The sequence below is a fragment of the Rattus norvegicus genome, chromosome 4, assembly GCF_036323735.1.
Source record: "Rattus norvegicus strain BN/NHsdMcwi chromosome 4, GRCr8, whole genome shotgun sequence".
Classification (NCBI taxonomy): domain Eukaryota; kingdom Metazoa; phylum Chordata; class Mammalia; order Rodentia; family Muridae; genus Rattus; species Rattus norvegicus.
This window is the reverse complement of record NC_086022.1, coordinates 154,458,042-154,475,080: the sequence shown is the minus strand read 5'-3', so window position 1 is coordinate 154,475,080 and position 17,039 is coordinate 154,458,042. Positions and strand designations below refer to the sequence as shown.

At 41.5% G+C, this 17,039-nt stretch overlaps 1 protein-coding gene across 12 annotated transcripts in view; it reads left to right on the top strand.

Annotated features, from left to right (window-relative positions):
- Erc1 (ELKS/RAB6-interacting/CAST family member 1) overlaps nt 1-17,039 on the top strand; it is a 292,052-nt gene that overhangs the window by 252,907 nt on the left and 22,106 nt on the right. For 7 of the 12 annotated variants that reach the window (NR_172210.1, NM_001394884.1, NM_001394883.1 and 4 more), the window contains one exon: nt 14,434-14,622. Coding sequence is in view for 6 of the 12 variants with exons in the window: in NM_001394884.1 (NP_001381813.1) it covers nt 14,434-14,622 (189 nt within the window). In the remaining 6 variants the exon portion in view is untranslated. Of the gene's footprint in view, nt 1-14,433; nt 14,623-17,039 lie in introns of those variants that run through there. The other 5 variants (XM_063285649.1, XM_063285647.1, XM_063285648.1 and 2 more) reach the window with 1 other exon arrangement.

Genomic DNA, 17,039 nt, shown 5'->3' with positions numbered 1-17,039 from the left:
ACTACTTCTGTTAACTTGTCCTTGACTCCCCACAGTTATTTTTATACATCTCTCTGGTAGGGTTCTTAGGTATATGTGGTTAAATGAACATTTTCTTGGACACAGAACCATCTTATCAACCGAAGCAGAAGAGCCCCTCCCCTATGATGTATCCCTCTTCCCAGCGCTAGGATGAGACCAGGTCTCCAGCCGGGCCTGGCAGTCCGAGTTTGTGGGATGAATTAAACGAGCGCAGTTGACTGAGGTGGAGCTGGACCGCATCACCGCTTCCCCATTATGCCAAGAGATCAAAGCAGTGTACAAATAGAGGCTTAGTCTAGAAAATATTCAAAACAGATGGCTCATTCTTTCAGTGAAAATTCAGATTTTAAGGCAAAACACTTGTTAACAAGACTCCATTGAAAGATGGTCAACTGTGGCTATTCCTAGATTTCAAGACTGGAATCACAGACTTTGGGTATGAGGAGGAGTTGGCAAACAGAATGGTCTTTAGCTCCTGTTCCTGTGACTGTGAAATAAGTTACTCAGATTTTGCATTTGGCACTCTGGATATCAAATGAAAATATCTTAACTTCACTCATCATCTTGTTGGTTGGTCAGTATTTTAAAATCTACTATTCATATTGTTTTGTCCTCCTGGAATTGACTCGGGCTGTCTAGCATGGTATTTCATGTTTTAACAACCACACTCCACACACGCCTTTGCTGTTTACACCTGAGTCCTCAGTCAAACATAGACGAATTCAAGTAGTATATGTGGCCTAAAGCTTTCATTATTCTGGTTTAAAACTGATTGAAGTGAGAAGTAAAATTAATCCATAAATATTTCCTAGTCATATTCTGTATAACTATACCAGGTTCATGGGGAGTAAATAAATGTTTCAAGACCATTAAACACTACAAAAAAAGATTTTCTACAAGAAAAATTTTACAAATTACCATGGGAAATCTCAGTAGAGACTCAATAGTTAAACTGGACTATGATATTTGAGGTAACTCTTAAAGGAGCAGTAGACATCTGCGAGACAAATATGACCTTACACAAGTCACGGATAGTGTTTGCAAAGGCATAGAAGCATAAATGGCATAATACAGTTAATGCCTTTTCTACAAGAGTTCACCATCCATACTGCTATACATCAGTAGCCATTTTCTTTGCTGTACAACACATACCAAAATATGGTAACATAAGACAGCACTAAATATTAATTTGTTTTAAAATGTATTTTCTTTCTTTTAACTGTCAGCATTTTGCCTGTATGTATACATTGTGTGTGCCCTGTGCCAAAGGAGGGCAGAAGGTATCAGATGCCTGCCCTAGAATTGGAGCTGAAAAGAGTTGTGAGCCTCTATGTGGGTGCTAGAAACTGAACTCAGGTTCTCTGGAAAAGCAGCAGCTGCTCTTAACCACTGAACTTTCTGTCCAGCCCCAGTAAACAGGTATTATCTTTGTTTTCTGGGGTACTTCTTCTTACGTGGATCTCTAATGGAGTGGAGTCAAAATATCACTGGGGACTACAATTATCTACAGCCCATACCTAAACATAGTAAAAGCCATATACAGCAAACCAATAGCCAACATCAAACTAAATGAAGAGAAACTTAAAGCAATCCCACTAAAATCAGGGACTAGACAAGACTGCCCACTCTCTCCCTACCTATTCAATATAGTACTCGAGGTCCTAGCCAGAGCAATTAAACAACAAAAGGAGGTCAAAGGGATACAAATGGGAAAGGAAGAAATCAAAATATCACTATTTACAGATGATATGATAGTATACTTAAGTAACCCCCAGAACTCCACCAGAGAACTACTAAACCTAATAGACACCTTCAGCAGAGTGTCGGGGTATAAAATCAGCTCCAACAAATCAGTAGCCTTCCTCTACTCAAAGGATAAATAGGATGAGAAAGAAATTAGGAAAATTATACCCTTCACAATAGTCACAAACAACATAAAATACCTCGGTGTGACTCTAACCAACAAGTGAAAGATCTGTATGACAAAAATGTCAAGTCTCTGAAGAAAGAAATTGAAGGAGATCTCAGAAGATGGAAAGATCTCCCATGCTCATAGATTGGCAGGATTAATATGGTAAAAATGGCCATTTTGCAAAAAGCAATCTACAGATTCAATGCAGTCCTCATCAAAATTCCAACTCAATTCTTCATAGAGTTAAAAAGAGCAACTTGCAAATTCATTTGGAATAAAAAAAAACCCAGAATAGCAAAAACTATCCTCAACAATAAAAGAACTTCTGGAGGAATCACTATCCCTGACCTCACACAGTATTACAGACAATAGTGATAAAAACTGTATGGTATTGGTACAGAGGCAGGGAGGTAGATCAATGGAATAGAATTGAAGACCCACAAATGAACCCACACACCTATGGTCACTTGATCTTTGACAAAGGAGCTAAAACCATCCAGTGGGAAAAAGATAGCATTTTCAACAAATGGTGCTGGTTCAACCAGAGGTCAGCATGTAGAAGAATGCAAATCCATCCATTCTTATCGCCTTGTACAAAGCTCAAGTCCAAGTGGATCAAGGACCTCCACATAAAACCAAATACACTGAAACTAATAGAAGAGAAAATGGGGAAGAGCCTGGGCACAGGGGAAAATTTCCTGAACAGAACACCAATGTCTTATCCTCTAAGATCCACAATAGGCAAAAGGGACCTCATAAAATTGCAACGCTTCTATAAGGCAAAGGACACTGTCATTAGGACAAAATGACAACCAACAGATTGGTGAAAGATCTTTACCAATCCTACATCCAATAGAGGGTTAATATCCAATATATACAAAGAACTCAAGAAGTTAGACACCAGAAACTCAAATAACCCCATTTAAAAATTGGGTACAGAGCTAAACTAAGAATTCTCAGCTGAAGAATAAATATCAAATGGCCACAAAGCACCTAAAGAAATGTTCAGCATCCTTAGTCATCAGGGAAATTCAAATCAAAACGGCCCTGACATTCCACCTCACACCAGTCAGAATGGCTAAGACCATTTCTTTAAGTGTTTTTTGGCCACTTGAATTTCATCAGTTCAGAATTCTCTGTTTAGATCTGTAGCCCATTTTTACATTGGATTTTTTTTTTGATACCTAGTTTTTTTGTTTGTTTGTGTAGTTCTTTATATTTTTTGGATATTAGTCCTCTAGGATGTAGAGTTAGTTTGTTTTGTTTTGTTTTTTAAAAATCCCATTCTGTAGACTGCCTACATGTCTGATCGACATGTTCTTTGCCTTCTAGAAGCTTCTCAGTTCCATGAAGTCCCATTTATTCATTGTTGATCTTAGTGCCAGCACTATTGGTGTTCTGTTCAGATAGTCTTTTCCTGTGCCAATGAGTTCAAGGCTATTCCCCAACATTATCTTCTAGTTTTAGTGTCTAGTTTTAAATCGAAGTCATTGATCCATTGGAATTGAGTTTTGTGCAGAGTGGTAAGTGTGGATCTATTTGAATTCTTTTACATGCAGCCATCCAGTTTGACCAATACTATTTGTTGAAGATCCTATCTTTTTTGCCAGTGTGTATTTGTGGCCTCATTATTTAAAAACATGTGTGGATTTCTGTCTGGGTCTTCTGTTCAATTCCATTAACATGTCTAATTTGTGCCAGTACCACTCTGTTTTTAGTACTACAGCTCTGTCATATACCTTGAAATCGGGGATGACAATGTCCCCAGTGGTTCCTTTATTATTCAGAATTGTTTTAGCTATCCTGGGTTTTGTGTTTTCATATGAAGCTAAAATTACCCTTTCAAGGTCTATGAAGACTTGGGTTAGAATTTCGATAGGGATGGCACTACATCTGTAGGTTGCCTTTGGTAAGATCATTTGTACTGTATTAATCCTTCCACTCCACGAGGAAGGAAGATAGGCCCATCATCTTTCTCAGTTCCTGTGTTCAGTGACTTTAAGTTTTACCTTACAAGCTCATTACTGTTCTTCTTGATATTTCAACTGAATCATAATAAGCATCAGTAAGGATTGTACTTCAGACATTTCTTTTTATGATGTTGCCAAATCTAAGTCCTCATGGAGTCACTATTACTGCAATAACGGTAATAAATACCTGTTGTCAATAGATTTTTTTAAATAATTAATTGTTAGTTAATTGAGAAGTTATAAGAATTTCTTCTCTAATGTTAGTTTCTTTGTTATCTAAGGTTGAACTGTTATAAGGATTTGCAATTTTCTTAAGACATTTTTGTTTTTATGTGTATGGGTGTTTTGTCTGCATATATATTTGTGCACTGCATATCCACAGAGGCTGGAAGAATCTCAAATCCATTGAGACTGGAGTTAGATAGTTGTGAGATGCTATGTTGGTGCTAGGAATTGAAACAGGGACCTCTGGAAGGGCAGCCAGGGCTCCTTGTCATTGACCTGCCTCTCCAGCCTATGAATTTACAAATATTTTCTAAAGTTTCTAAATAGTAAATGCTTTACAAATCCCATGTTATCTGTCAGAATATTTGTTTTCTCTGTCATAGTGTTAAAAGCAGTCATAAACAACACATAAACAATTGAGTGTGGCTATAAATTAATAAAACTTGATGGACTCTAAAATTAGCTTTTATATAGTTTCTGTGTATCACAAATAGTCTTAGGGGTTGGGGATTTAGCTCAGTGGTAGAGCGCTTGCCTAGCAAGGGCAAGGCCCTGGGTTCGGTCCCCAGCTCCGGAAAAAAAGAAAAAAGAAAAAAACAAAACAAATACTCTTTAGATTTTTCTTTTTGAGAACTGGAAATGGCAAAAGAAAAAGACCACAAGTCTATAATCCCAGCATTTACAAGGCTTATGAGTTTGAAGTCAACCTGGGCTACATAGAAAGGAAAACCCTGTCTCCAAAAGAGAAAAATGTACAAAGCATCCTTAACTCAGAACCATACAGAAGCAGGCGGCAGTGCTAGATGTGGTCCACAAACTGTTAATTTTCCAGTTTCTGGTTTCCTCTGTTTCCTCTCCAGTCCCTGGTGCAGCCTAGCACTGGGGTTTATTTTACATGTACTTGAATCCTCACAGAACAGCATGAACGTTCCCATTGTATAGATAATGACCCCTTGCTGGTGATTATTGGAGAAGCTAACAAAGCAGAGGCTCTCTTTGCCAGTGTTGTAGGCTTCTCCACTAGAGTATGGCCAGTTCTAGAATTCAACCAGTCCGTCTGTGTCCAAAACTTGAGCTTCTCTTCTGAAACAGCATTACATTGCTTAGCCACTCTGCACTGTTTCACAAAGAACTGGAGGTTTTAGCATATAACCTAAGTGACACAGACAGCACCTTACACACCTTTGTATTCTGTCTCTCTCCTTCCCATCTCCATACCTTTCTCTCTTCCTCCCTCCCTCCCCACCTCCAACCCCCATGTCAGAGGGTAGCCTCTGAAAGTGGATACCCAGTGATTAGTGCATGATGTCACCAAGCAAGGGCTTTGCCTGCTTCTGACCTAGAATTCTAGCACTTAGGAGTTTGAGACAGGAAGATTACAAGTTCAAGACTACCCTAGACAACATAGTGAGACTCTGGAGAGACAAACAGATAGACACACACTACTATTATTTGTGTTAAACAGGCTGTGAGTTGCTGGATTTCACATCAGCTGTTGCTATAGCAATGTCCAAAGTAAGTGAATCTCTGTTTTCTTTGTTTTGTGACCAGGTCTTAATTTGTAGACCAGGCCGGCCTCAGACTCTTGGCAGGCTTAGTCTTAGTCTTAGTGCCCTGAGTGCTAGGATTACAGGTGTGAATGACCACACCAATCCAAATCAGTTCTTTCTTAAACTCATAGGTTACAAAGCGTCACCTAAGCTCATTTAGCTCCAGGATAGCTAATAAAATGTCATGAGTGTAGTGATTGACATGGAACACACAGGTTAAACAGCCAAGCAAACACCTGTGCTTTACTAGAGCTCCAAGTTGTCGCGACTCTAAGATGTGCCAGCACACATCAGACTCCTGTTGAGAACAGCCCGGCCTCTAGTCCCCTCACACTCTAGTCCACTCACACTCTAGTCCCCGTGCTGGTAGTGAGTGTGTGTGCTTTTAGTAACACACAAAACTGATGCTTAGTCCTCGTTCACAGAAATGTATGAGTGGTAAGACAGCATATTAACCAAACCAGGAGAAGTTGAAACCCTTCATGTATGCCACTTGCATAACACTGAACTCAAAATGCTCTCCTTAGAATGGCTTTGCCATATTCTTTGGAATTATGCATATTTGGATGTCTAATGGTTTAATAGCTGGACATGTGACAGAAGCCTATCAGATCCAATGCTTGGTAAAATGGACAAGGCAGAGAGGCTTGACCCTGTGGATGACACAAGCAGAATTTGCTATCTCCCATCAGCCATAGAATCTCTTAAAGCACATAGCTGCTGAAACCCACAAGGAAGCCAGGACAGCACAGAGGATAGTGAGTGTTGCTGCCAAACCTAAGGGCCTGAGTTTACCATCCACTATACTATAAAAAGAGAACAGATTCCTGCAAGTTGTTCTCTAAACTCCACATTCATCACCTAGCGCATGGTGGGGGGGGGGGATATGAATGAGACTATGAATAAACTTTTTATGATTTTTTTTTATGAACTTCACATCATGCACCCCAATCCTCCCCTCATCGCCCTGTCCCTTTGTACCAACTCTCCGCCTTTGCAACTTCCTATTGTGGAAGCTGTCACATATTTGTGTGTTATGTCACGGTGTGTCTCACAGTATATCTTTTGTCTACACTTCTTTACTTATGTTCATTGCAGTGGGTCACTGCTCTGGTTCGAGCCCTCGGCTTCCACTACTCTATCAGTACTGGATCTCACTGGGACTCCTCTGTGTCATGGGGATCCTGCAGCATTGGATCTGTAGGACCAGTCCCTTCATGCACTTGAGCAGCTCATAGATGGTGTAGATGTTGGGGTTGATCTAGGCCTGGGTGATCCTTGGTACCTGATCGGGGTCATTTCAGGCTTGCCCTGCCCACCTGGGTCATGTGACATCAGGCCAGGGATCATTTTGGGTTTCCAAATAATATTTTTAAAGAATTGCTCAACTTTAATAAAAAGTAATAGTAAGTAATTGTAAGTTTAATAGGGCATGCCTGAAATCTCAATTTTTGGGAGTTAGAAGTAAGAAGATCTACAAGTTCAAGGCCATCTTCCGGTACATAGTAAATTCAAAGCCAGCTTGGATTACATGAGACTCTTTTAAGAAAGACCAAGAGTGCTTCAGAGTCGTATAGTGCACATATTTGAGCAGGTCATTTAGAACTTTTAGACTACAAGGTATCTGGTTAGTTGTTGCTGCTGTGATAAAATACCCTGACCAAGCAACTTAAAGAAGAAAAACTCACAGTTCTGAGTCAGGCCTGGTTCAGAAGCTGGAAGCTTCTCTTTGACATGTGCGCTCAGGACGCAGTGAACAGTGCGCGTGTTCATGTTTCCCAGCTTTCTCCTTTTGATGCAGTCAAGGACATGAGCCCAAGGATAAGTGCTGCCCATACTGATGGTGCGACTTCCCACCTCAGTTAACCTAACCACCAAGATAACCCCTCAGAGACATGAGCAGACCAACCTAAGCTAGATAATCCGTACAGGTGTGCCCAAAGGCTGCCTCCCAGTGATTGTAGATCTTTTCAACTTGGCATTCAACATTAACTGCCCCAGTGAGTTTCACAGAGCCAAACGTATTCTTTCTGAGAAAAGAATCTGGGTAGACTGCTACTGTGAAGTGGATTAAAGCTAGTGAGATGACTCAGTAGGTAAAGCACTTTACCTCAGTAGGTGCCATCACTTTAAACTGCATGCAGGAAATAACCAGAATGCAGGAAGTGGCTGTGTGGTGAGGATGCATGATTACATCCCAACCACATCCCCACCTCCTGTCAAGGTTGAGTCCAACGTCAGGAAACAGGGTACATTTGGCTCCCTTTCTGCAGTGATGATGCTGTCTTGGGGGAAAGCTCACAGCAGAATTCTAAACTATAAAACTAAGAAAAAATAATGATTTATCTTCATAAAGGATTACCATAGTTCTTCATACTTTAAAATCTTTTGCAGCTTTCATAGGCAAGCTTACATTTTAACCAGCCCTTATATCCTAGATCTTCAGAGAAGTTTCTCCTTTTAGAGCCAGGTATTTATTAGTGATAATATTTCTAATCACTGGGTGTGGTGGCACACGCCTTTAATCCCAGTACTTAGGAAGTAAAGACAGGTGGATCTGAGGACAGTCTGGTCTACATAGTGAGTTCCAAGACAGACAGAGCTACATAGTAAGACGGTTTCTCCAAAAAAAAAAAAAAAAAAAAAAAAAGATTTTTTTTTTTTTGCTCACACATTTGTCCATCTTTACCAAGGGATTTGCACTATTTTTCCCTGCATGCTCAGTGTCCCCCCTCATCTCCCCTCTCTGCAGAGAGGGTGACAGGCCCAGTGACTTTCTGGTCCAAAAACTTTATTAAACAGATGGCAATGGTCAGGTATCTCTTGTTAATTAATGTGGTGATAAGAGGTCATCCCAAAGATCCCGAGGATGCAGATCCTGTGTAGTACAGAGCCAAAACCCTGAGTCCTTTGTCAACACCGTAATATGGGTAACATTTTAGGAATTTCTCTTCTTTTATGAAGTAAGCTGTCAAGTTGAAACAAAGGATTTATCTCATAACCTAAGTGTTCCTGGGAGATGTTTTTAGTGTGTTGTGGAAAATATATGCATAATGGTCACAGTGTAATCCGAGAGAGCTGGCCAGACAGATGGAGAGAGCTGTGAGAGGAGGGCGGGGCTCAGCTCTGGATGCTCTTGCTTTAACCGCTTCTGCCTTAGCCTTTACTCCTTGTTTTTGTTTTTGAAGTGTTAGGTGTTTATTGGCATACTTTAAATGAACATGGCCGTTCCATCCTTCCAGCTAAGCCAGTGCAGTCTAGAACTTGCTGGCATAATCTATCCTATATATTTCTTGTGAAAGATGAGGGGAATGAGGTACTCTACCTCCTCTTGTTTTCTGGTAGGATTAGCGAGGGGTGACTGTGACACCAAACGTGTGGGAATCTAGTCACCATTTGGCTTGTCCTTCAGACAGCAAGGCTCACTGTCTCAAAGGCTACATCCCAGCGGACTAAAACAAAAAGCTTAGATTTCATAAACATATTTGAAGACTAAGTCAGACTAAATCTCAACCAAGGCAAATAATTTATTTAGCAATTCAAGGATTCTCGCCATCAGTTTCAAAATTAAAGGCTAAAACAAGAATAAATTTATTATACAATTCAACTATTATGTATACCCAAAACATCGCTTACTTAATCTCATAAGTCCTTTTAATATGCAGTAGAACTACGTCTTCCCATTGCTTAGAACACAACATTCCTCTCAGGACATTCACAAAGTGCTAAACTGAGTTAATTTTTTCTTTTCATTAATTATGATTTGATAGGCAGTATACCTGATTGATGTAATAAAAATACTGTAGAGTTTTTCTATATTTTTAAAGAACTCTTTCATAAGTGAGGTGCTTTAAGTGAGAATGTAATATTTAGCTTGACAACTTTGCAAAGAATTGAACACTCTGTCTTTGCTCTCCCTGGTCAACTAAAATATTCAACTAAAATTTCTTTTCAATTAGAAGAAATGTAGAAGTGGTGAACGTTTTTCTGCGGCCTCCCCCTCTCTCTGCTAGGCCTCTATTAGAGAATGCCAGTAAGACAGGTGAACATTAGTCAGTCAATTAATAGTGGGACTTTCCTGCTACATTCTACTTTGAAAGGCAGTGGGCAGTAACTCAACAAAGAATCAAAACTGCCCATTAATATTTATACAGTTAATGTGTGAACAGCAAACCTGCCTCTGTAGATGTCAGTGAGTAAAGAAGAACACAGGGCTGATTCAGAATTGTAAGCACCTACAGAAGACTCTTGGTAGATGGAAAACTAATTTTCTAGGAAGACTGAGAGTAGCTGACACATGTATAGGAACTTTGAAAGGGTGTGTGTGTGTGTGCGTGCGTGCGTGCGTGCGTGCGTGCGTGCGTGCGTGCGTGCGTGCGTGCGTGCGTGCGTGCGTGCGTGCGTGCGTGCGTGTGTGTGTGTGTGTGTGTGTTTTACAGGTGTCTCTTCTGGTGGTGGCCAGGACAGGACATCAGGTCCACTGAGTTGGAATTACAGGCAGTTGTAAGCTACCTAAAATGGGTACTGGGCACCAAATATCAGTTTTCTGAAAGCAGAAATGGTTCAGCAGGTAAAGGCACTTTCCACCGAGCCTGCTGATGGAAGTTCAGTTCCCAGGGCCCAATCCACTCAAGTTGTCCTCTGGCCTGTGCATGCTCACCATGACACAAACACACAAAGAAATAAATGTAACTTTTAAAAAAACATCTTGCAAACAATGGGATTTTAGCTCCCCAAGAGCAAATACTTTTGTTTCTAAATAATTTTTAGCACCTTTTCATCTGATCTTTGTGATAAGGACATGGATAGCTTCTCAGAGTGTTATAACCAACTAACCTACTCTTAGATCAGGAGAACCAGGTTTAGTGGTTCTGACCTATAATCCCAGCTTCAAGAAGATGAAGCAGGGGGATCACACCTTCAGCTTCAAGGATCATAATGTACTGAAGCTGTGTATGGACAGATGACAATATTTATGGATCCTGCATGGCATCTCTTCAACTTGCCTTCAGAAGAAGTCCCTATCTCAAGATAAAGCAAACCAAACAAACAAATATCCCCAGGAGTAGAGTAAGAAGAGAAAAAATAGGCTGTCATAATTGGATGGGTGTGATGGAGTAGGAAGTGTTTCTGTTTGTTCTATCCTGGTATTGAAGTGTCAAGTGACCTGTATGTTTAGAACTCATAGGTAATGAACCATACACATAGAGTATTGTAGAATCTTCCTTCACTCTCTACTCTGAAAAATATATAGTTTCTCAGTCTTTTAAAACTCACTAGTTATCTTAGCTAAATAGAAATGAAGTTAAAGCAAACACCTTCTAATCACCGTCCTAGTGCAGTCAAACGCTGGCCCCTGAAGCCAGTTAGCTACAGAATCTGTTATAACAAATCCTCTTATGAAGAAACAACTCACAGCTAGAATGAAAATTTTTCTCCTGTTGTAACTTATTTTCCTTAATGTTTGTAACTACAGAACTGGGTCTAGTTATACAAACATTATCACAGCTACTTCTGAGGCTGAAGCAGGGAGACCACAAGTTCACAGCCAACTTGTTTATCATAGCAAGGCCCTTTCCCAAATTTTATATTAAAAACTAAGAACCTAGCGCAGTGATAGGGCACTTCCCTAATATGTATGATCCCTAGGTTCAATTACCAGCACCACACATAGACACACTCTATAAAATTAGGTAACCATGGAATGGTGAAAACACCCACATTTAAATAGGAGAAAATTTAAAAATGAACGTTTCAGGGTATATTTGTTATGACCAAAAGGTCATTTTTAAGTTTTGTCCTATTTAAATTATATAGCTATGTATGACTATATATGTATATATGTGTGTGTGTGTGTGTGTGTGTGTGTGTGTGTGTATTATATTGTGTACGTGTATGTATCATCATGTTTTTCCTTGGGTATGAACTCAAGTGGTATGGGGAATAGGGATGTAAAAGTAGAAGGGAGGACAGGAAAAGCATTCATTTATTTTTGAGACAGGGTCACACTGCTGCAAACTCACTGTCCTTGTTAGGTTGTCTATTGCCGCAACAAAACACTGTGGGCAAAATAAGTTGGGGGAGGAAGAGGATTTCTCAGCTTACACTTCACACTACTGTCACTGAAGTCAGTCAAGATAGGAGCTCCAACAAGGCAGAAGCTGATGGAGAAGCACCAAGAGGCACTGCCCACCTGTTTATGGACCCATGGCTTGCTCAGCTTGCTTTCTTAGCAAACCCAGGGAGAGAGGAGAGGGAAGGCAGGCGGAGGGGACTTCTTTTGGACTGTAGGAGCAGGCAGACAAGATGTAAGCCGGGGGCTGTTGTTCAGGTGGCAGAATCCACCAGGATCTGCCACCAGAAAACGTCTAACAGAATAGTTGGTGAATTTAGGATGCTAAATTCCGTGCCCAGTGATTGTGTTATCTGCTGATTCTAAACTGAGATTGATGGTGTTTTCCATTCTGTGGTGACTCAGCTGAGCCCCAGGGAAAGGACCTCTGTGGAACTGTGTGGCCCCAGCATGGCCGCTGCTTGGTCTCTCCTGGCATCTCTGAAGGCCCTGCTCAGCCGGGCCACAAGCGAGGTCAACAGACCTGCCCCAAACAAATATGCAAAAGGTCCACTGAAGCAGTAGAAATTATATGCAATATCACTGATGTAGCATGAAAAGATAAAAGAGAACCCAGGAAGGATGACAACGGAATGGCCCTCTTCCACCAATCATTAATTGAGAAAATGCTCTCCAACTACTTCTTATGGAGGCATCTTCTCCACTAAGGTTCCCTCCTTAATCTTGTGTCAAACTGACATAAGACTGACTAGCAAAGACTCAAGATCTTCCTCCTTTAGACTCCCGAGCGCTGGTATTGGCAGTAGTACACCACTGTGCCAGCCTCTTGTAATGTTCACTCTTTCCATGGTGAGTATGCATCAGGGCTCAGAAATGAAACCATCTTTTCTGAGGAGTTAGTGTTGTTTGTAAAGAACTGTCTGAATCCTTCACTTTGTAACCATCTGCTTTGATTCAACACCTTTTCCTTCTTTGATTGGATCTTTTTATCTGTCTCTCATATATAGAAAATGCTCTTACAGAACTGTTACCACACCTGCTGACCTGTGTGTGTGTGTGTATGTGTGTGTGTGTGCGCGTGTGTGTGTGTGCGCGTGTGTGTGCGTGTGTGTGTGTGTCTGTCTGTCTGTCTATTTGTCTATGTCTGTCCGTGTTTGTCTGTGGATGTCTGCGTGTGTCTGTGTCTGTGTAAACTAGAGTGATGCCAAACTGACTGACTTTTCTGTAATTTGTCTATCCAGATCCCACTTTTGTTTTATATTATCCTAAACTTGAGGTAAAGATTGTGGGATTCATAAAGAAGTTGGTGTTTCTTTCTAGTTGAAGATGATCTAATCCCTTATACATGAGATAGTATACAGGTGTCTTGTAATAGAAAAATGTCAGGCTAGTGGCATGCAGCAGGTACAAGTTTCTGGGGTGTCTGACCTGGGAACTGTCAAGGCCTAGCAGCTCCCACGGCTGCTCTAGCCACATACTGGAATGCAAAACTTGGACTGGCTCTTTTTGATCACCTTGGACTGTGACCTCACTGCCAATGCCTGGCCAGAGTTTTGTCCCCAGAGCTGTCACATGAAACATGAAACAGAATCCATCAGTCAATATACTCCCAAAGAGAATCCGGGGAATAGTTATTCAGATAGGACAGAAAGAACCAGATAGGAGAGAAATTTACAGCAGGTCTCTTAAGAAAAACACAGAGCCAATGCTACAAGTGAGGATTTCGGGCCTTGGCTGTGAGTCAGGTACTTGATGTTATGCAAAGACCTACTAGTCACTGTGCAGAGAAAGAATATCAGATACCCTCTGAGAAATGAATGAAGGGAACTCAGCCAGGATGAGACAGATTTAGTAATGAGTTCTCTCATCATACGTCTAAGCCAAGAACAACACGCACCTTCTCCAGGGACTGAATTTTTCTTCCATTCTAGGAGGTAGAAGACCATGTGAAGTTTGTGGCCCAGGCTTTCAGATGAGCAGTTTTCTCTAGCAGCCTCTTGAAAAGAAGTGCACGGCGCACTTGTAGGGTCACTGGAGGCTTTGGACATCAGAAACAACATCTCGAGGGGTTGGGGATTTAGCTCAGTGGTAGAGCGCTTACCTAGGAAGCGCAAGGCCCTGGGTTCGGTCCCCAGCTCCAAAAAAAAAAGAACCAAAAAAAAAAAAAAAGAAAAGAAACAACATCTCTGTACAAACAAGCTAGTCTGGACTGGCAAAATGACTTGGCAGTAAAGATATCACCGAGTCTGAAGACCTGAGTTCAATCCCCAGAACTCACACAGTGAAAGAAAATAATTGACTCCCACAGGTTGTCCTTTGACTCCCACACAGGCTACAGCAGGCACACATACAACATAATATAAAATATAATTCATACTTTAAAATGTATGCACGCGCACACACACACACACACACACACACACACACACACACACACACACACACACACACACACACGTCCTGTCTCAGTCTCCTGCCTCAGTGCAGAGTTCTCCGTATGGTATTGATATACTCAGCCATAGTCCTTCCTAACTTCCTGGAAAACAACACTGTGAAACCGTTTGTCTCTATAATTATGAACATTGCAGTAGTTCTGAGAGCTTCATCTTAGTTTGGGGGCACAAGAGATATTTAATCTTTTCATTTCAGATTAACCTTGACTTTCCTTTTTTCTTACCTCAGATCATCCAGCCCCTTTTAGAACTTGACCAAAATAGAAGCAAGTTAAAGTTGTATATTGGACACCTGACAGCCCTCTGCCATGACCGAGACCCCTTAATCCTCCGTGGACTCACTCCACCAGCTTCCTATAATGCAGATGGTGAACAGGCAGCTTGGGAGAATGAGCTGCAGAAGATGACTCAGGAGCAGGTAGGTCTTGTTTAAGCTGTGGCCCAGGCACACTTCCCTGTCTGGATGGTAAGTGTCTGGGGATAAGGACATGGTTCCAGGTACTGTGTATGTGTATGCGTGTGCGTGGGTGCATGGGTGCATGGGCACACACACACATGGACCAGACATTATTCTCACATGTCATTCTTCACAAGCTTTCGGCTTTCCTATTTTTCATTCAGTGTCTGTTGCTGGCCTGGAGCTCACTAGTTTAGGTAAACTAACTGACTGACTGACTGACTGACTGACTGACCGTGAGCCTTGGGGATCCTCCAGCCTCTCCCTCCCGCCTCTCCCTTCCCAGCTCTGAAATTATAAGCACACACAACCACACCCAGCTTTTTTTTTATCTTTATTAACTTGAGTATTTCTTATTTACATTTCGATTGTTATTCCCCTTCCGGGCCAATATCCCCCTAACCCCTTCCCCTCCTCTTTACGTGCTTCCCCTCCCCAAAATCCCCCCATTACCACCCTCCCCCCAACAATCACGTTCACTGGGGGTTCAGTCTTGGCAGGACCAAGGCCTTCCCCTTCCACTGGTGCTCTTACTAGGCTATTCATTGCCACCTATGAGGTTGGAGCCCAGGGTCAGTCCATGTATATAGTCTTTGGGTAGTGGCTCAGTCCCTGGAAGCTCTGGTTGGTTGGCATTGTTGTTCATATGGGGTCTCGAGCCCCTTCAAGCTCTTTCAGTTCTTTCTCTGATTCCTTCAACGGGGATCCGTTGGATCTGGGGATCTCAGTTCAGTGGCTTGCTGCTGGCATTCGCCTATGTATTTGCTGTATTCTGGCTGTGTCTCTCAGGAGCGATCTACATCCGGTTCCTGTCGGCCTGCACTTCTTTGCTTCATCCATCTTATCTAGTTTGGTGGCTGTATATGTATGGGCCACACACACCCAGCTTTTTACGTGGTGCTGGGGATCAGATCCTCAGACTGGTGCAGCAGTGCTTTACCTACTGAGCTGACTTTTTAGGCCCCAAATATCATGTTTAATTGATTTATAATTTTTTATTTATTTTCAAATCACTAGAAAACATACATAACATTATTTTCTAAATATATACTGAATTAAACATATATTGCCTCACTTTTCAATTTTTAGGTAAAGGTTGGTTTCACCACAGAATTTCAGGTTAATGTAGTACCCAGAAGTGTCCTCTCCTCCTGCTGCATGTTCTATGTACTCCTCAGTGTGTCACTGAGGCGTGGTCTTTACTGTAAATATGTCCTGTATATCTACTGCTGGGGAGTATAACTAAAGGGTGTGATTCTTCTTGGTCCTTCTTAATAGAGTTAGGATCTGGTTGGCACACCCTTTTACCCTAGGATCTGTGACCTATCTAACTTTCTGGCCCTGTCAAAGCAGCAGCTTGAAGCTTGGACTGGAGGTGAGCATTGCAAGAGGAGGTTGGAGGTCTATGACCTCCAGGGCAGCCACAGCAGGTAAGGAGTAGGTGTGTGGTGGTCTACATGTATAAAATGGGCACCTCCATTCTCACACAGCAGGTGATGAGGAAGGATAGCATTTGAAGGCTCCCAGAATCTTCTGATCCTCACACAAAGCATGTATTTATGGCTGTTATACAAAGCTTTTTTTTTTAACTTTTTATTGGTTCTTTGTGAATCTTACATGATGCACTTCAGTCCCACTCATCCTCCCCTCCCTTTGTACCTGCCCTTCACCCTTGCAAAGCTTCTTTCCCTAATATCCTCAAGGTCAGTCCTGTGTATTCCTGTTCATTTCTGTACAGACTGCATAAAATGCAGATTTTGAAAACAAGTCAGTACATTCTTCTTAAGCTTTGGGGAGCATGTAGGTATTCAGGCCTTAGTTTGAGACAAAATTTCTTAATGAAACCCAGAGCTGGCCTACGTGGCTAGTATTGCTAGCAGGCTTGCCTAGGGGAGCCTCCTTACCAAGCTGGCAGCACGGCACTCATGTGGATTCCAAGTTTCCAAACTCTAGTCCTCTTGCTTAAAGGACAAGCACTTTAACTGCTCAGCCATCTCCCCAGGCCCACATCACATTACTTTTTTGTAAACTATTTCAAACTCCAAAAACTATAGAAGTTGATAAAATGTTCTCTATGGTGTTTTAAAAGAGAATGTTTAACACATAGGCTCCAGGTCTTGAATACTTGGTCCCCTGTTGATGATGCTTTTTTGAGAAGGTTTAGAAAGTGCAGCCTTACTGGAGGAAGTACAGAGCTAGGAATAGGCTTTGAAAGTTTCATTCAGCCTCATCCTACATCATTTTGCCCTCTCTGCATCATTCTTGTGGTTATGAGCTCTTAGCTTCTTGTTCTTTCTCCCACAAGTTTCTTTCCATTATCACGGCAACAGAAAAGAAACTAATATAAGACTCTGTCTCAAAAATATAAGACAAGGGGT